Source organism: Orycteropus afer, unplaced genomic scaffold (assembly GCF_000298275.1).
Source record: "Orycteropus afer afer isolate SDZICR_OR568_19922 unplaced genomic scaffold, OryAfe1.0 scaffold00187, whole genome shotgun sequence".
NCBI classification, from domain to species: Eukaryota; Metazoa; Chordata; class Mammalia; order Tubulidentata; family Orycteropodidae; genus Orycteropus; species Orycteropus afer.
Window position 1 is genome coordinate 2,902,347 of NW_006921774.1, and position 20,943 is coordinate 2,923,289.

General features: G+C 39.4%; 1 protein-coding gene across 1 annotated transcript in view; it reads right to left on the reverse strand.

The window, feature by feature from the left end:
- Positions 1-307: 307 nt before the first annotated feature.
- The window catches only part of CYRIA (CYFIP related Rac1 interactor A), a 51,163-nt gene continuing 30,527 nt past the window's right edge, over positions 308-20,943 (reverse strand). The window contains exons 2-10 of the mRNA XM_007947477.2: positions 15,827-15,948; positions 14,483-14,588; positions 11,808-11,944; positions 11,238-11,315; positions 10,943-11,059; positions 10,777-10,856; positions 8,975-9,101; positions 2,623-2,693; positions 308-371 (exon numbers count right to left, since the gene is read on the reverse strand). Of these exons, the coding sequence (XP_007945668.1) occupies positions 308-371; positions 2,623-2,693; positions 8,975-9,101; positions 10,777-10,856; positions 10,943-11,059; positions 11,238-11,315; positions 11,808-11,944; positions 14,483-14,588; positions 15,827-15,948 (902 nt within the window). The remainder of the gene's footprint in view (positions 372-2,622; positions 2,694-8,974; positions 9,102-10,776; positions 10,857-10,942; positions 11,060-11,237; positions 11,316-11,807; positions 11,945-14,482; positions 14,589-15,826; positions 15,949-20,943) is intronic.

A 20,943-nucleotide genomic window follows, 5' to 3' on the forward strand; every position in this document is an offset into this window, starting at 1 on the left:
TATTAGGGATTTGTGATTGTTACAGGTGTAGTTAGAGGACTCCAGTAGCAAAGATTAAAGTCTTCAGAATTTGCCTTTGGAGCAGGGTTTTTTTTTTTTTTTCAACATCAAAAGTAAGGCTCTCAAGTCAATTTATGCTGTGCTGGGTTGAGTCGTCAGTCAGAATACAAATTAAGGTCCATATATTTCAGTGTCAAGAAGGAAATGGTTATGTAAATACACAAGTATTAACATCAATCTGTATTAAATTATGTAAACATATACATCTTCTGAGGTCAGTACATAGATCCTCTTCTCTGAGCAGACTCTACTGAAGCATTGCACGAATCTGTTTGGAAGTCGATTCATCATTCAAGTGCTTTGTAGTGAACCTGGACGGAGAGAGAGGGACACAGGTTAGTGTGTAATAGTGCCCTATGAAAGTCAACAATGACTTGCTAGCCCATCTTTACCTGGGGAAACACAACTGATATTTATAAATCAAACTTTGCCTTGGTTCTTGAGACAAAGAACCACAGGTCGGCATCCAGAGTATTCTCAGACAGATTTAATATTTGATTCTTCCTTCTAAAGGAATTTTGTATTAGTGGTATTAAAAAAAAATTGATCTTCTACCTAATCAAATAATTACACTGAAGAGATGTAAGCAATCTCATTTTCCAGGGAGGAAATCTTCACTGATTAAGTGCAGAATATCAGGCTTCTCGGCTTTGCTGTGAAGTCACCAATTTCAAAATATGGATTTGCATAGCAAAATCCCAAAGCTTAAAAGTTTATGGTTGCCTACTTTTTGGTGGCTAAAAGCACTTGACTGCTAACCAGAAGGCTGGTGGTTCAAACCCACCAGCCACTCCTCGGAAGGAAGTTGGGCAATCCTACTTCTGTAGTGATACTGCCTCGGAAACCCAAGGAGGGGTCGCTATGAGTCGGGGTCGACTTGACGGCACATGACAACAACAACAACAACAACTTTTTGCCAACTCCTATCTTCATTGCCACCACAAGGGGGCAAATATGCAGATGAACAAACAAAAAAAAGTTGTTTCATGAGAATTCAAATGTCAATGTCATTTAGTAATCATTTATGAAAAGAACGGAAAGGAGAATTAGCAAAAACCTTGACCATGTTCTAGGCACTTGATCTAAGTTTTCTTTTAATATTCACAAGTACAACTCTGAAGGAGAGGTTACTGCTTCTATTTTACAGGTGAGAAAACTGATATTCACAAAGGTTAGATTTCAGATTGCACAGCTAACAATTTGTCATTTGTGAATAATTTGTGATTTCTGATTCAAACCTTGGTCTGTCTGTCTTGAAAGCCTGTGCTGTTTTTACTTCATCACAGTGTCTATAGGAGACATATATTCCAACAGTCAGAACTCATTGCTTAATGTCTTGCTCTCAATTAAGTCTTCCTTGAGTGAGAGAACCTTTGCAAAATTCTATATCTTCAGAAGCTAAAGTGTTTTTATTGCACATGGAAAGCCAGCAGCCTGATGTGAAATGGGCACCAATGGACAGAGTCTTGGATTATCCAGATTATCTGGAAGGCTCTTGTACTAAAGGTACATCTGTTCTGGATGGTGATGACTCAGTTACTCTTCAGAACAGCATCAACCTCAGTGTCTGGTTTATTTCATGTGCATCTCAGTTTCTTCATTTACTAACTAGGGGTAATAGACTAGCCTTATCTATCTGAGTTGTGATGACTAAATGAGACATTATGATTAGAAGTGGAGTATGAAACATAAATGTTGGATGTATGTAGAGAACTAATGATCACTCATCCATTTTATGTATACTTATTGAACAGTTACTGCATGTACAACATTAAGTAGAACTAGGGAAATCAAAGATGAATAAGACAGTAGGAACCACAAGCCTTCCAGACTGCCATCCATCATTGGAATGAATTGCACAGTAATAGTGATTCAACAATGTGTAGATATATCACATCCAAACAGTAAGAATCCCTTCCCTGAATAAATTAAGCCACATGCAGTTGTGGAAAGCCTGGAGGTGCTTGGGCATGGTTTTTGGCAGTGAGCATCTGTAATGAGCCCTAGCTGACCAAATACTTGGGAATCTGGACAGAATAGAGCAAGGTTCTCAACTACAGCTGCACATGGGAGCCACCTGGGGAGCTTTAGAATAACCAGAAAATGTGGGACTGGCTCCTTCCATAGAGATTCTGGTTCCTTTGGTTTGTGTTAAAGCCTTAGCATTAGTGTTTTTAAAAGATTCCCACATAATTCGTATGTGTAGAGTTGGGGACCACTGGTGAAGGGGAAAGTGAGACTCTTCTAAAAAAGAGCCCCACTAATCACAAATCACTGTGTCAAGGAGTTAGGCCCATGACCTGTGGGGTCAAAGAGGCTGCGGTTTAAGTCCTAGCCATGCCATTTATGGGATGACTTTTGCCAAGTTATTTGACTTCCTCAATTTCTTCCATCTTTAAAAAAGAAATGATAAAAACAATACTGATCTCATTATGCTGTCGGGAAGTTAAAAGTGTTAGAATACGTAAGGGCCTAGTATTCCAACCGTTGACGCCAAACAGCAGGCTAAATTTGTGATAGATCTGCAGGTGAGCTGACCCTTGGTAAGTGACTGGGGCTCACCTGAGGGCATTCAGCAGACCCTCCACACTGTCCGGGGCCTGTTCTTTCAAAACCTTTATGCAGCCTTTCATCTAGAAAAAGAAAGTGCAAGATTTTGTTAGTATCTTGGTAATTCCATTAGCAATAATATCTATTCATAACAGCACCTGTCTATGATAATGTCCACAGAAATCTAACACATGACCAATAGACCTTTTTACATCCACAGGTTGGAAATTTGTTCTTCCAAATGCTTTACTATCTCAGTCATATCACTTTTCACACATATGGCAGTTGGGTATTTTACTTGTCTGGCATTTGAGGATAAAGACTTGAGACTTCTTCTTGTCTTTGTACTCTGGGAGACAAGTGCAAGACTTCCCCTGTACTGTCTTCAGTTAATATTTGTTTACTACATGAATTAAAGTCTAACAATTTTATCCCATTTCTCTGCTCAGAATGTTTTCCCTCCCTCAGCTATTTGATTGGCAAACCCTTAACGATATTTTAAAGACTCAGCTAAGGGTTACTGATTTTAGGAAGCCTTTCTGACCTCACTGGCCTCACCAGGTAGTAGCAATCACCACCTTTGTGTTCTCACTATGCAGTTCTCTCCACTTACATGCCAGTCCCAACCTCATCCTGTCTTGCTACTCATCCTTCAAGATTCAGCTCAAAGATCCTCTCCTTCTAATGTGTTGCAGCTCAATATTTTATCTTTGTTCAAATTTCAACAGCACTAAACATAGTATTTGGGAGCTCTGGTGGCATAGTGCCTAAGGCATTTGACTGCTAACGAGAAAGCTGGCTGTTCAAACCCACCAGCCACTCCTCAGAAGGAAGGTTGGGCAATCTACTGCCTTAGTGATACCACCTTGGAAACACAAAGGAAGGGTCGCTATGAGTCAGATCTGACTCCACGGCAGTGAGCTTGGTTTGGTTTTGGAACACAGTATTTTGGCATTTATCAGAGAACTTTGGAAATCTCAGTGCCCAAATTAATTTCTCTCCCTCACTAGACTTTAAACTCACAGAAGTGGAGATCTACATCTTAAGCATCTTTGAGAGGTATGAGATAGTTGTTAAGAATGTGAACCATATGGAGGCACAATGGCTAGGATTCATCTGCACATGTTGATTTAGTGTCCTCAGTAACATAGGCAAGTTTACTAGCTTTTTGTGCATTTGGAATACAATTTGCTCATAATTTGGGAAGTACATGGAAACCAAATTTATATAGCTTGCATTATATTATGCATATTCTGCAGTGTTTTTTTTTTTTTTTCCCCTGCAAAGTAAGAATCTGAAAAATTGAGAATCACTCATTTTAAACTCAGATGTTTAGGTACTATACTGGATTTGGTTATACTAGCAGTCTCTTTTTCAATGATACTTATGAATGAATATTTCCTGGGTCTAATTACGGTATAGCAAAGTTTTATCTCAAATGCTTGATAAGCCCTGATGGATTAATAGAGGAAGCTGAGAGTACAGGGTTGAGAATCATTTGGGATTCACATACAGGCTCATCAAGAAAGAATGTTGTGGTCAATTAGAGATGTCTGTCATACATCCAGGGATCTCTGGTGGTGTAGTGCCTGAGGCATTTGACTGCTAACCAGAAGGTTGGCAGTTCAAACCCACCAGCCACTCCTCAGAAGGAAGGTTGGGCAATCTACTTCTGTAGTGATAACCAGATATTGGTACCCCAGCTTGCTCAGTTTCAGGCATGGGTCAAGACCCAGGCATGAAAAGATTTGGTTCCTCTCTCAAAGAAGCCCATGGTCCAATGACAGAAAAGAGACAAATAGTTCATTATCCCAGTGTGATGAATCATCACATAAAACAAGTCTAAGGGGCAGTGGGAAGAGAGATGTAGGAAAGGGCTGAAAGAGCACTGAGTCCACTCTGGGGATTTCTAGTTCTACTCCAGGATGATTATAGTATTGGATGCATAGTAGGAAATACCAAGATGTGGCAAGGGATGTAGACAGGGCCAGATCAAGAGCAGGTTTATATTATGTTGGTGAATTTGGGGCCTTTACCTATAAAAAATGGAGACGACTTAAGAGGTGATAATCTGGTTATGTGGTTAAATAGAAAGAGCTCAGAAGGAAGCAAGATTTGTGATAGGACCCAGAGGGACTGAATAGTTGAACCTGTGGGCCCAGGATCATAGTTGCAGAGGACATCAAGCTCAATTGGCATAACATACTACACAAAACTTTGTTCCACCTCCTACTGTGGCAAGTAGTGACTGGGATCTTAAAAGCTTGCAAGCTGCCATCTAGATGCAACGATGGGTCTCTCCTCGTCCAGAGACAAGAATAATGAAGAAAACCAAAAATTCATGGAAACAATTAGTCCTAGCGACTGGTACACCATCCGATCTGCAGCCTATACAACTATGAGACCAGAAGAACTAGATGGTGCCTGGCTACTACTGTCAACCACTTGGAAGAGGATCTATGTAGGAGATCCTGGATAGAGAGGGAGAACAATGTGGGACAAAACTCAAAATCATTTGGAGAAAATAAAAAAGGGTCGACCAGGTTTGCTGGTACAATAGAGCCTGGTGGAACCACTGAGACTATGGCCCCTAGCTGCCCTTCAGGTCTGGAATTGAACCCACACCTGTGGCTTCCAGCCAAACAATAGACAGGTATATGAGTTGAACATTTAACTGAGGAAGACACACTCCTTGGAGGGTACAAGCATGGGAGAAAGAAGGGCTACTTATGCACAGGGGGCAGGAGTGCATGGAGGGATGGACACAGAGAAGAAGTAACTATCGGGAGGAAGTAGGAGGGGAGATGTTGCATTGTGGTAAATTGTGGTCAATGTCACGAGACAAAGTGTGTGTGAACTGCTATTTGGAAAGTGTATTTGGTCTGTAAATTTTCACCCAAATCACAATTTAAAAAAAAACAAAAACTTGTGATAGGGGGACCAGTTAGGAGGTGCAGGGAGAACCTGTGAGTGTTATGATGTATAGAGAAAGAGAGGGTATGGAGAAAGGAGAGAAGGGCAGATTAATCTAAGATAGATTCCATAGGATTTGGTGATGGACAGAAAAGGGGGGTTGATGGAGAGGGAGGAAGTTTGAACAATCCCTAGGTCTACTTTAGAGATGTGTTGGATGATGATGAACACCTGAGGCCTGGAACCCAAGAGGAGAAGCATGTTGTGGAAACCCTTAGTTTGGGGCATGCCATGTTTCAGGTGTTCAGAATATGTGGGGCCTACATTCTTGGGGTGGTCTGAGAAGGACCAAAGATTAAGGAAATCAGTTGAAAACAACATCTTACTTCAGCCTGCTTTTCTTGGCACCCAAGATTATCATCTACTCTCCTACTGGCACATACCCCTTTGCTCTGACTACTCCCTCTGTCTAGACAACTCTCCCTTTCATCTGCCTCTTTGGGAAAATCCTACACCTTCTTTGAAGCTCACCTTAAACATCAGCTTCTGGCCTCTGCCTGCCTCTGCCTTTAAACAGATGTGCTTCCCCCTCATCTAGGTCACAAGAGCTCACCACGCACCTGTTTTTCACTCTGAGGCATATTCTCTGTGAGTGCATGTATAGTGTTTACCACAGGATCTGACAAATCAATACCTGTTTATTCACAGTTAACGACGAAACTCTAAGGATTTACAAACACATTGTTCTAACTACTGACCTAGCAATAGACTAGGGCCCAGAAGAAGACCTGTTAGGTCATTAAAAGAAATGGGCCATCTTGAATATGGTTGTGTTTGGGACTTTTTGGAGATACACACAACTTTTACTAGGAACAAACCTTTCTTTTTTTTTTTATTTAACTTTTTATTGTGATTTGGGTTAAATTTTACAGAGCATATTTGTTTTCTGAACAAATCTTTATAATGAAACCTGAACACACAAATAGATTTAATCAGGATTATGAATGTTTAGATTTCACATTATATACTATTTGCAAATTTAGTAGAAATACTCAGTAAATGATATTAAAGTCAAGTGTTTTACAGGTTATGACTAAAAGACATAATTGTATTCAGTATTGTTTTAAGTGGTTCACTCTGTGACAAACTGAACAAAAAAATAGTATAGTAAATTAGAATGTTCTATAATTAAAACCAAAACCAAAACCAAAATCGAAACCAAATTCATTGCTATCAAGTTGATTCCGACTCATAGCAACCCTTATAGATTAGATTAGAACTGACCCATAGAGTTTCCAAGGCTGTAATCTTTATGGAAGCAGACTACCTCATCTTTCTCCCACAGAGTGGCTGGAAGGTTTGAACAATCAATTTTTGGTTAGCAGATGAGTCACCATGACTCACTGTCCTATGATTCTCACTATTGTCAAGTCTACTTCAACTCATAGCAACCCTACAGGATGGAGTAGAACATCCTCATAGGGTTTCCAAGGCTTTAAATCTTTATGGGAGCAGACTACATCTTTCTCTTGCAGAGCAGCTGATGAGTTCGATTATTATCAAGCATTAAACTCAATATACATTCCAATGGTATTCATTGAGTTATACTAAGAATTATTTATACTCAATCTGTAGCATACAAATGTTAAAACTTCACAAATAATACAGTAAATACATTTATTGTTAAGACAAAATGTCCATAATATACTGTTAAGTGAATTAAATGCACTTTAAAATGACATGTATAGCATGGGCCTAAGCTGTTAAGTATATACAAGCAGACAGACACAGAAACATTTACATAAGAAGAAAGGAATTATGTATATTGACTATATGAGTACTAGTCATCTGTCAGTAGTGGGGTTATACATTTAATTTTCTGTATTTGCCAAATTTTCTATAACAACTACTTATCCTCTTGGTAAACAGAAAATAATTACATTAAAAAGTCACAAGTGGTGACAGCTGAATAACATGATGAAAATATTTGTAATCATTGAATTATACATGTAAAGACTGTTGAAATGACAGCTGTTTTTTTGCCTACATATTTATCACAATAATGAAAAACTATAATATTTTATTAAAAAAAAATTAAAAGAATGTCATGAGGACTCTTTGAAGATCCATGCTCAGCTGTGCTAGGGACCCAGAGCCTCCAAGTGAGTAATGCAAGTTGCAGTTTTCATTGATACTTAAGTTCCTTGCGTCCTTCAGAACTCAGGCCACTCTGGGCATTTAGACTTTCTACACAGTGCTAGAGCATCAAAGGCACTATTCTGTACAGATGAATGAAATAGTTGGAGCTCTGGTAGCATAGTGGCTAAAAGCACTTGACTGCTAACCAGAAGGCTGGGGGTTCAAACCCACCAGCCACTCCTCGGAAGGAAGGTTGGGCAATCCTACTTCCATAGTGATACTGCCTCAGAAACCCAAGGAGGGGTCGCTATGAGTCGGGGCCGACTCGATGGCACATAACAACAACAACCACCACCTAAATTTAGTCATGTCAGAATAAGTTAGTAAAAAAAGGGCCTATTTGGCACTTAAAAGGTTTTAAATTAATTCCATGGATACAATATGGAGTTTGATGCTGTAGGCAGTATCTGGGCTAAAGGGATATATGCTTTATCCCACAATCAAGAAGAAGGCATCAGAGTCATGAGTTTCCTGATTATATACACTCATTCAGCAAACTCTCTGTGGAACATCTATCATGTGCTGAAGACAATGCTAGGCAATAGAAGACATACTAGGTTTATAAATGATGGTCTATGCCCTTGTAAAAAAGAACTCAGAGTCTGTGAGGGGGTCAGAAAATACAAAATGGTAAGTGCTCTGGAAGTCAGAGAGAAGGAAAGCTCTGACCCTTGTAGGACACAGGAAATACATCCATTGACAAGGTGACATTTGAGGAATGTTTTAGAGGGTTTTGCCTCTCAGAGAAGAGGAAAGGCATGCTTGGCAGGGGGAAGGGCTTGAGCATACTCAAATTGAAAAGGCATAGAAACTGGGTGGCGCAAAAGGTAGGAAGTAGTGGGACATGAATCTGGAAAGGTTATTTGGGATATGATCTAGGAGTCTTGTAATCCAGTTATGTTCCAATGTCCCAACTGTTTTCACATTGAGGAATATATTATATATCATGTGTGTTGCAGTGGGTAAATGAGAGGGGCATCTTGAAGCCAAGTGACATTCAGCTGCTCAGTTCCACCACGGGCTGAGGGGATCAGCATCTTGGTATGCCTGCTATCCTTTGGAGGTTGGTATGCTTTGTTGTAAACATACAGAAAATTAGACTTCTTGCCATGGAGAGAACTTCCATAAGGGGCGGTTGTATCCTGGAAAGATCACTCCCAGTGGGAGGTAGAGTGGAGAGTGGGAAAGCAAGGTCTGTTTGGCACCATTCTTGTGCTCTTATTTGGAAAGCCCACTCCTTCGCTATTCTTACATCAATCTTGGATGTCTTGCAGAAAGCTCCCACAGGGTGGACGTGGTCGTAGAGGATAATGACCCCCACCATCACCCTCATGCAGAACATCAGTGTTTCCTCACTCGTAAACCTACTCCTGTATTCCCTGGAAGAGAGAGGAGATGGCAGCAGTGTTACTTCCTTGTCAGTGCATGCTCACCTTTGGGCCCCACACTGGCTACTTTAGACTCCTCCAATCCTCTCTTGAGAACAATCCCAGACCTGCAACAACTGGGTTAATATGCTCTTAAAGAAACTCATGAAGATAATTTTCCTTGAATCTAATAAAACCAGAAATTTAGTGCAAAAATAAAGTAAATTAGAGGGCAGTAAATTCTCTTCCTTTTGCCCTTCAGCAGGTTGGTTGATCATGTATACCACTCCTCCTCCCATCAATCTTGAATATTTTATAGGGGGTCCCTTGGTCCATGATTACAGAGAATAATGGCTTTGTTACAGAGAAAAGAATCAAGCTCATTTCTACAGAGCAGCTACCATGTCTCCAGCTATAGTAACTTCCTTTGTTAAGATAGACTGCAGATGGAATTGGATTGGCAAAGATACCTAAAAGAAATTATATGCCATTCATTGAGCTGAGAGTATTTGTGGAGTTTGAATTTTGTTCACTTACCTTGACAGGATCCCTGATGATTAAGATAATTCAGGCAGTTCTAAAGGCTTTCTTAGCATCTATCTCATTATGAATTGGCTCCACAATGAAGATGATTACTATTTCTGTCTTGGAATAAGTCTTAACTTTGGTATAAGTGAAACATTTGAAATTAATGCCATCTTACATTTGAACAGAGCATCAGATATTATACATTAACTATTGACGTCTTTGGTCCTTCCAAATAATCTGTACATTAGGTGGCATTATCATTAGATTGGAAACCAAGGCCCAGAGAGATCAGACCACTTGTCCATAGGTAGATGATGGGTCAGACTCAGGTAGACCTCAGGTTTTCAAATGCAGATTTCCTCATTACCATGCTGCCTCATCCTCAATAATATCACACACTTTAAAAAAAAAAAAAAAAAAAAAAAAAAAGCTTAGGAACTGATCTGGGTACAAAGAAACCTATTGCTATTGAGTCAATTCTGACTCATAGTGAACATATAGGACAGAGCAGAACTGCCCCACTGGGTTTCCAAGGCTGTATATCTTCACAGAAGCAGACTGCCTCATCTTTCTCCCATGGAGCAGCTGGTGGGTTCAAACTGTTGACTTTTTGGTTCACAGCCAAGCACTTAACCACTATACCACCAGAGCTCCTTTTAGGTACAAAGAAACTGCTAAGAAAAGGGGGGGGGTAGTGGAGAGAGATGGAGAGAGAAACCCCCATTGTTATCCCTGTAGTAGATATAACATTTCCACTCTTGGTTCTAAATCTTTGCCCAAGTCTTTTCTCTAGGGAATTTTTAACAATACTGTCATTTAACTCAACCTTCCACTTGCTCCTTACATATCTTCAACAGCATATCTGATTTGAGTCTTAGTTCTGATATCTAGTTATCTATACAATATATGGGAAATTTATTTACCCATTTGAGCCTTGGTTTCTTCAGCTATTAACTGGGAATCCATATGCCTATCACTCAGAGTTCTTTATGAGATTAAATAAGATAATATGGATATAAATGTCAATGTGTTGACCCAAATGTTAGATGTCATTGTCATCATTAACATCATCATCACTATCAACTGCTATTCTTCCTGAGACAATAGACCCTGGCTGGGTGGACTCACAAAAATGAATTACACCTTTGATTTAACTTACGGAGTTTCCAGCATGACTTTACAGACACTTGTCATTGTACTGAGGCAGTCTGTGGTATTCTCTATTGGCAGGGTTTTGTTCTAAATGGGAGACACAAACGTACATTAGTCCTACTAGATTTTATTTGGAATTAAGAAAGAAGAACCTGTTGCTAAACCTCACTTACTTCAGAGACAAAATGCATTGTTGCATTGCTAAGGGTTTTCAGCATTGGTGTGGCTTCTGCATAGAAGAGGGACATTCGATTGGCCATTTCATTATTGACTTCATTCTCAATGTCTAGCTGATGAAATTAAGAAGAGAAGATACAATTTGCAAACAGATGGTAAAAATCTCCTAATCATGTCCCTGGAAACTGAATTATAGACAAGTAAGTAGTCTTTTTCTTGTATGTTTCCACATGCAAAAAACAAAGTATCCATGGAGAAGGACACAAAGGCCCAGAAAACCCACAGACTCACGTGCATGTTGTTGATCCTATTGCGACTTATTGTCCTTCTGTAGTAGCTGAAGTCATTCTGAATAGCTGGGTTCCTCATCTGAAATCCAGAAGGAAGGAAAGGAAGTCATCTCTCAGTATCAGAAGGAGATTTATTAGCAGCTTGTAGCTTGGACACTCAAATTTTTTTTGGAAACATACCAGGACTTTTTGTTACAAAAGAGTCAAAGTAACTATTGGTTTAAAAAAGGAAAAGAAAGAAAAAGTACTTTTAGCTACATTGTTTTAAAATATGCTGTTTTTTAAAGTAGACTAGACTCCAAGAGAAGCATATTTGTTCTCAAACGGGAACAGATACTTGAAAAGGTTTTTTCTTACTACGTTTGGCAGATTTTGCATTTCCATGTGCAGATCACTGTTTTGTATTAGTTTTACTCATGGAATGCAAATTTTCACCACATTTTATGTCCCTCCAGGTCAAGAGCTATGTTTTACTCATCTCTCTATCTCCCTACCCACACCACTGGCAGAGTGCCCACACACAGTAGGTAATTAGTTTGTTGTTAAATGTCCAAGGCACTTTTGGCCTAACCTTCAGCTCATCAAATCGAAGGGTAAAATGTAAAATTTCTGCAAACTCCTTTGCCAGGGCCTGCTCCCGCTCCAGGTGTTGGGTTGGCGTGTAGGGCGGACAGGTAAGTGATTCTAATAAACTCTGTAGAGCTTTTTCTGAAAGTCAAAGGGATAAAAATACATGTGAGATCCTTCAAATAGCACTATTCCCAGCCACATTTAATAATCTCAGAGGGAATCTGTTTGGGTCTTCCTACACCACATCTTTCCCCATATCTGTGTGAGAAATGATATGCGTGGAGAATGACGCGGATTCCGACGTGCCCGAGCAGGCTTCCTCCACTGCAGATGCCTCCTATGGCCACAGAGTTCTGCAAATGCTTCTCTCTAAACCTCACATATTTGTTGTTGTTGTTGTTATGTGCCGTCGAGTCGGCCCCGACTCATAGCGACCCCTCCTTGGGTTTCCGAGGCAGTATCACTACGGAAGTAGGATTGCCCAACCTTCCTTCCAAACCTCACATATTTAGTAGTTTTAATTCCAAACATTCCCAGAAAACCACAAATATGTGTTTTTGGATCATGTGCATGAGATAGCCATTTATAATACAAGATGAGATAAGGCAGCAGCCCTTAACAGATGAATCAGATGACCTGCTTTTCAGAGAAAGACTTTTAGTCCCATATCAACTTTTCTCTGCATCTGTGTTCCAACCTAATCCTAGGACTATGTATCTACACAACCACTGCCATATCTTCCCCCATTATTGCCCTTGCAGCTTCTACTGGTTGGTTTCTAAGAATTCCCTCCAGTTTTCTTTTCAGTATGTTTCTAATAGCATTGAGTCATTTGCTCAATCCTCTATATCAAGAGTTAGAAAACGATGGCCCACAAATTAAATCTGGCTCACTTCTTGTTTTTGCAAATAAAATCTTACTGGAATATGTACCCACTCATTGTGCACTGCCTAGGGCTGCTTTTATGCTACCACAACAGAGCTGAGTAGTTATGACACTGTGTGTGGCTCACAATGTCTAAAGTATTTACTATCTGGTAATGTTCAGAAAAGTTTGCTAATCCTTATACTATATAGTCCTTAAAAACCTTCTATAGCATCTTTACAAAGGACATCCTTAATCTTTGTTAAACATTCCCATTTATGGCAACCCACTGTCTTCTGAGCCAGCCAGTTCTAGATTGGCCTGCTTTGATTCTTTTTCAACCCCTAGAGCTCAGGGTCTTTTTCCTTCTGCTGAACTGAAACTTTGCCTCTTAGGATTTCAATTCATTGGGCCTAGACCTACACTTTGAGAAATATAGAGAATGATCCCTTTTCTACCTGAAAGTCTTCAAAAGCCCTCACTGGTTGTAAAATCGGTCTGTTTACTCAATTACTCTCTGTCAGACTTAGTTTTGAGTCATCTCAACATCGTTCATGTTATTCCTCTCTGATAGTTAAGGTTGTATGTCAACTTGGCTGGGCCTGGTTGAGTAGCTGGACAGCTGCATGTAGTTATTCCTCATGGTGAGATTGGTAATTAACTCTATTGTGGAATCTGCTGGAGCAGCTGAGAGGCTGCTTTTTAGGGATGTGGGCTACTTCCAGTATGTAAGAAGCAACCCTGAGAAAGGTCTCCAGTTGACAGTACACTTGAACTCTGCATGTAGCCAAATCGTTGTTCAGCAGCCTGCCATGTTGCCCTGCCAATTTGAGACTTCTAATGGACTTGAATTAATAGTCTGCCATATGGTTTGGTAATATCGGGGCTATGCCTTTTCACTTGTTGACCTTGGGTTTGTCAGTCTCAGCAGCTAGCAGCTGCCCGAGTGAAGAGATGCCTCTAGCTTCAGTGGGCCGGGAGCAAGAGGCAGAGCTGAAGAGTAAGGATCAGTGGCTTTCACTCAGCCCCTAGAGCTCGGCATTTTGAACTTGGACTTCTAGCTTCCAAAACTGTAAGCAAATAAACTCCTGTTTGTTAAAGCCATCCCATTTGTGGTATATTCCTGTCCGATCCGCCAAAATATTTCAACTCATCTGTTTTTCTCTTAAAAGATGGCACTCATTTTATGGCAAAAGTAGAGCAAAACCTGACTATTTGTTCCTTGATCTAGATATATTATATCAACTAATGTAGCCCAGGATAGCTTTTCTGTTGTGGAGAGCAGTTATATTATATTGCTGCGCACACTGATCCTATTGTCAACCAGATTTTGCTTTATTTTTCCTTCTGCAAAACCATGCTATACCTGTGTAATGTTTTTTTTAAGCTTAAAGATAGAACTTTATCTTTGTTTTTCTTCTATTTCACTATACTAAATTCATGAAATGAGTATAGCCAACCAAGTTCTTTCTGAGTCTAGCAAGTAACCTGCATTTTCTAACTTCTCTTTCATTCAGAAATGTGATCAGCCTCCCCATAAAAGTGTTATGAGTTGGACACAGATGAGAACATGACCCAAGGGATATATACCAGCACAGACACTCTAACTATGCAATAATTTCAGGGAAGGAACTTTGTGGTAGATTGAAATAAATGAAATGGAAGATATTGTCGCCCAAGAACGGTCTCTCATCACACACAATGGATGGATGTGGGGGCATTTGCCAATATGTTGAGCTGCTCCTGCTACCTTCTCAAATGCCAACAAAAAAATTCACACATGGGACACGCACACTATAAACACATACTCACCTAGCCTTATGGAAAATTCATAAAATCTCTTTAGTCTCACAACCAGAGGACACACTGCATTCCAAGCTTTCTCCTGAAGCTGAATATCATTGGGGTTTTGAATTGCCTACAAAACATGATACAATTGTCTGCTTAAAAAGAAGAAATAAGCTCCACATCAAATTCCTTAAGCTTGAGAAATGATTTTAGCAAAAAATATAATCTCTGCTCTATTCTGTTAATGTGTACTACTTAAGTTGGTGTCAGTTCATGGGACTGTCCCCCAAGATGCTCATTTATGATGAAGATTTGTATACTTCAACTAATGCAAATGTCTCTACATTCAATACTGTGTCATTGACTTGTTTCTGCTATCTTGGATACAAAAAAAAAAAAAAAAGGACACATCTAAATTGGAGGCAATTAACCCCTCCTCCTTCACGATTTAATTCTTCTAAAGTAGAGCTAATGCTCATCATGAAATGTAAATTCTATAATTATTTTCCTTTCTCTATTATATATATATAATATGCTAGTCTACAATGTTATCTAAAGTAGCTAAATTAAATGATGACCCATAAGTAGACAAATTACCTTGTAAAAAGGCTGTTAATTTTTCACAAATACTCTCTTGTCTAGGATTCATCAGCTTGGTGATTATGATGGTAATGGTATTCTTTTCAAAGGGACAGTGTAGGTGGCATATGTGTGTGCATGCACGTGCACATGTGTACGCTTTTGTTTGTTGATATCGTCACAAAATACTGTAAATAAATGGAGTATGAGGTTTCTTGTTTTTAAGGCATTATGAAGTTTCCAAAGTCCAAATGACAGTTTCCCTATTTTTTTTTGTTATTATTTTTTAAAATTTATTTATATTTTGTTTCATAAGACTACACAAGATGACAAACCTGTAGGCCACTTAAACTGAGGTAGTTTATAGCTTTTGTGTGCAACACTGATGGAAGCTGCCAAAATTATTACAAAATGTGGGAAAGTACATGTAAATTCAGACCTTACAAGTTATATTTCAATGGCTGTTCACAGATTTTATATGTAGGCATCCCTTCAATGAAGTAATATGCTGACAATTTATTGTTTAAATGTGAGTCTGCAGTATCAAATGTATGTATAAGAAGAGAATGGCTAATATTTTACATGGTCTACAGCACTGTGTGCTCAGATTCATGTATTAGAATGGAGCCATTCATACTTTTTTTTTTTTTAAGGACACATTACTCTCCTTGTTCTTCATAGTAGTCTAGGAAATTCTAAAGGTATTACTTAATCTTGCTGTGTATGTGCATGTGTGGCTTTCCTTTCTCCTCCCGGGATGCTGTCAGTTTAGTATTAACATTGGCATACATCTCGGATTTCTGGCCCCGCTCCTTTGTAAGCCTGTAGGTCTGCGAGGATGCTCTCAGAATCCTGGAGGATTGCGCTGATCTGGTTCCATATTTCTCTCTCTCCTTCTGTGGGCTGGGCATCTAAGCATCAGGGAAATCAAGACACACCAAAAGCTTATGTTTACAACAGCTTGGAAAAGCATTAGGGTTAGTCTTATCTGCTAGATAATCCTATCTTCTTCCTGTGAGTTTGGTACTTTAATTTACATTTTAATATCATAGGCTGCTGCAAAGAGAAAACTAACAAAACATCTGCCATTGCTCAATTCAAAATATTCATCATTTTTTTCTGCACACAGTAAGCCAAGCATATTGAATTCATTATAGATCCTCATTTGTTTTTTTGTGTGGAACATGTGTTTTGCACACCTACTATGTGCCAAGCAGTGAACTTGGTGACAGAAGGAATAGATTTTGTCTTTTGGGGTCTGTTTTTAATAGAAGAAGTTGTTGACTATTTCTAATATGATTAAAAAAATTGTGAATCTGAGCACAGGTGGGAAAATAAGTCCACGCCTATTTCCATATTAAAAAGTAAGGTTAAATATTGGATTATTCATCAAATCATGAGAGAGAAGTATTTTTCCAGAACACATTGATAAGGGAAGATACTGAGACTTTTCATTGAACATGAACTCTTGCTCCAGAGTTTTGACAAAGAAGGTTCAGGGAGCTCATTTTAAAGATAATGGTTCTGCTTATCTTATGATAGTGAATGTTACCAACAATAAGTGACACATTCTAGCTTACACAAATGAAGAAAATACTCTAAAAGCTACAAAGGAACCAGGAGTGAAACCTCCTCAGTTAATCGGTGAATTGTCACTTGATTCCATTCCTGTAGTTCCTGTCCCCACCAGTAATCTTTGGGGGCTAGTGGGTGGAGGTTAGGTGATGAGAAAGATTGGGTTTTATATCTCACAATTCCTGTAGAATAGTTACTGGCCTGGGCTAGTAAGGAGTTAGTCATCTTATCTAAAACAAAACAAAACAAAACAAAAAAACTGATCATGGAGAAAGGAGACAGATACAATTTCATAAAACTCCATTTTCAGATATCAAAATCCTAAGTCACTGAATTCTTTCAGCAAACCCCACTGATGAAAGCACTCTCCAGATCAAATCCCAATCTTGACTGATCTTTGTGGAAGTACAAAGAGGTAATAATTTCCTAGTGCTAATTTACACAATATAAGTGAGATCTAAGTGAGGCTATGACCCTGCTGATAAGGCTGGGCCAGATGTGGCTGCTCTGACTCAGTTCTGATTTGCTGGCCCTGTGTTAACTCATGGCCAGACCCTTGACAAGTGATGCCCACAAGTATTCTTTATATCATTTTACTTATCAGGTTTTGCCTAAGACCTAAAAAACTGGTAGTGTTACTTGAGAAATGAAAGGTAGAACTCACCAGTATATGGTAATTCTGTTGAAAAATAAAAAAACATAGGCCCTCTTAGGCCATCTAGAAACTTTGCAAACTATAATTTCTAGGAGTGAGACAGATTTCAACTAGTGAATACATACGGAGCTCCTGAGTAGTACAAATGTTTACACTTTTGCTGCTAACTTAAAAGTTGGAGGTTTGAGTCCACCCAGAGGTGCCTAGGAAAAAAGGTCTGGTGATCGACTTTATAAAACGCAGCCACTGCAAACCCTGTGGAACCAATTCTACTCTGACACACGGGGGTCACCATGCGTTGGAACTGATTTGACAACAAATTAAATTTTCCTTTTAAACATACATGTGCATCTGAGTTCAGAGAAGGAAAAGATGAGTGTGGTCTGAGAGGAGAGAAAAAAGTTTAATATTGGGGAAGGATTTGAGCTGGATAGATGTAAGGCCAAAGGAAGTGCACCCACAGAGAGAGTGCAGCATGAGTAAGTTTGGCAAAGCTGGGAGAAAGGACAGGGACCATCTAGGCTAAAGTATACAGTCTAGCTCGGGAAAAAGAAGGAGGAAAAGAAACTTATTACTGCTTTATCCCTTTCTAGTGGTTCACTGTTCACCACAAACATTTGGCAAATTTTCTCAGGTAGAATATTACTCTCAATATTAATCCACCTTACTGTTTATCTTTTCCTGCTTTCCAAAAGTGGTCTAAAAGAAATATGTGTGTCTTAAATCACAATCACACAAGCTAGGAAGCCTGTAACTGGAGAAAGCATTTCAGAGAAATAGAATTCCACGTTAATACTGGTCATTTCCCAGTAAGAAGAAAGTCAGAGAAGAGAACATACAAGTAGAAAGCAAATATTCTAAAAAACAAATGAAAATGAAATACTCATTAATGCAAATCTATTCCCCCTCTTGAGGAATACATCAAAACATTATAAGCTAAACAAAGATAATTTCCTAGAGAGATATTTATTTAACAAGAGGAAAAGAAAAATACAGTCTGTAACCAAGATTCTGAGGGGCATATAAGTCAATTTCAATATAATTACAAAATAATATGTGGAAAGAAAAGACACTTTGAGGCCAGAAAATGAAGCCTTTTGATCTCGGTAGTGTCATGACTGAAACTTAGCATGATGCATTTTGGATAAAACAGACTCAAAACTAACTGGGTTACAAGAGGATAGCTGGGAAAACAATGCAAAAAAAAAAAAAAAAAAAAAAAACAATCCTTTTGATGAATACTTAAACACAAAGAAGAAAGATTTCAAAGTCATTTTTTAACAATAGAGACCTTTCCTAAAAGATTCAAAAAGAGTTTCCGGGACACAGCTCTACTCTAAAACACGTAGGGTCACCACAGCAACTGGTTTGTTTCTTTTTTGCTTTACCTTTGTTATATACATAAATTTATATAATGTTGTCCCCTTGAAAATGAATAGACATAGTAAGAATAAAATATGTATAAATGTTGTGGCTTAAAACAGATCATTTCTAGTAGGGTGGCTTAAGAACAATACTAGCTAAGGTTAGGTTATCTAATACAAACCGACACTGACAGTTATATAACCATAAAGGGATACCTGGCCTAGTAACATGGAGGCCCTGTGGTAACAGAGTTAGGAGCTGTGGTGAATACCTTCTCTGATACACTCTCTCTTGGTAACTGGGTGATCTGTAAAACAGGACTGTCAGTTCCTAGTCTTCCTCTCTGGGACATTATTTCTGTTGGCAGATTTCCTAGTGTCATGTTAGAAAAGTTTTTCATAGGGCGTGGTTCAGCAGAGGTAGTTTTGTTTTGGTTGTTAGGCACCCTTGAGTCAGTTCCAACTCATTGCGATCCTATGTACAACAGAATGAAACACTGCCTGCTTCTGCATCATCCTCACAACCATTGCTAAGATTGAGGCCATCACTGCAGCCAGTGTTCCAATCCATCTTACTGAGGGTATTTCCCTTTCTTGCTAACTCTCTACTAACCATGATATCCTTTTCCAGGGTATGGTCTCTTCTGAAAAGAGGAACAAATATGTCCATTCTTGCTTTCAAGAAGGGTTATGGCTGCACTTCTTCCAGGACAGGTTTGTTCATTCTTCTGGCAGTCCATGACGTTTTCAGTATTCTTCACCTACACCTTAATTCAAAGCCATCAGCTCTTCTTTGGTCTTCCTTATTCATTTTTCCAGCTTTCACATGCATATGAGGTGACTGAAAATATCATGGCTTGAGTGTGGTGGTTAAGTTTGTATGTCAACTTGGCTGGGCCTTGTTGAGTGGCTGGGCAGTTGGAGGTAGTTATTCCCTATGGTGAAACTGGCAATAAACTCCACTGTGGAATCTATTGGAGGAGCTGAGTAGCTGCTTTGGGTATGTGGTTTGCTTCCCGTATATAAGCAGCAGCTTTGGGAATGGTCTCTAGCCTATGACATGCTTGAACCCTGCATGTAGCTGTGTCATTGTTCAGCAGTCTGCCATGCTCTGCTGATCTTGGGACTTTCAATGGACTTGAATTAATGACCTCCCATGTAGTTTGGTAACATCGGAACTGTGCCATTTTATTTGTCGACCTTGGGCTTGTTAGCCTCAGCAGCCAGTAGCTGCCTGAGTGAAGAGATGCCTCTAGCTTCAGTGGTCTGGGAGCAAGAGAGAGCTGAAGCCCACAGTCGAGGGGCTTTCACACAGCCCCTAGAGCCTGGCACTTTGCACTCGGACTACTAGCCTCCCGAACTATAAGAGACTCTTGTTTGTTCAAGCCATCCCACTTGTGGTATTTCTGTCAGAGCAGGACTAGGTAACCAGAACATTGAGTCAGGTAAACATTAAAACCAAAACTTTAAAAAGGTCTTTTGCAGCACATTTGCTCAGTGCAATACATCATCTGATTTCTTGATCACTGATTCTATGGGTGTTGATTGTGGATCCAAATAAAATGATATTCCTGACAACCTCAATCTTTTCTCCATTTATTGTGATGTTGTTTAGTGGTCCAGTTATGAGGATTTTAGTTTTCTTTATGCTGAGATATAATCCATGCTGAAGACTGTAGTCTTTGATGTTCATCAGTAAGTACTTCAAGTCTTCTTCCCTTTCAGCAAGCATGGTTGTATCATCTGCATGTACATTGTTGTGGTTGTTACGTGCTATCCAGTCAGGCTTGGCTCATAAAGACCCCTCCTTGGGTTTCTGAGGCAGTATCACTACGGAAGTAGATTGCCCAACTTTCCTTCCGAGGAGTGGCTGGTGGGCTTGAACCACCAGGCTTCTGGTTAGTGATCAAATGCCTTAGGCACTATACTACCAGAGCTCTTGAATATAAGAAACTGATGGTCTGTTTCACAGTTGCCTCCTGGGCTTGTTCTGATTGATGATATTGAGCTTTTCAATCATCTCTTTCCACAACTACAGTTGATTTGACTCCTATGTATTCATCTGGTGATGTCCACGTGTATAGTTGCCATTTATGTTGTTTTTCAAATTGTAATTTGGGTGAAAGTTTATAGAGCAAATTCACTTTCCATACAGCAGTGCACGTACTCTTTGTCTTATGACATTAACTCCAATTTACCCCAATGCAACAGCTCCCCTCCCACTTCCTCCCGATAGTTACCTCTTCCCTGTGTCCATCCCTCCATGCACTCCTGCCCCCTGAGTTGTCTCCCTGTGCATAAGCACCCCTTCT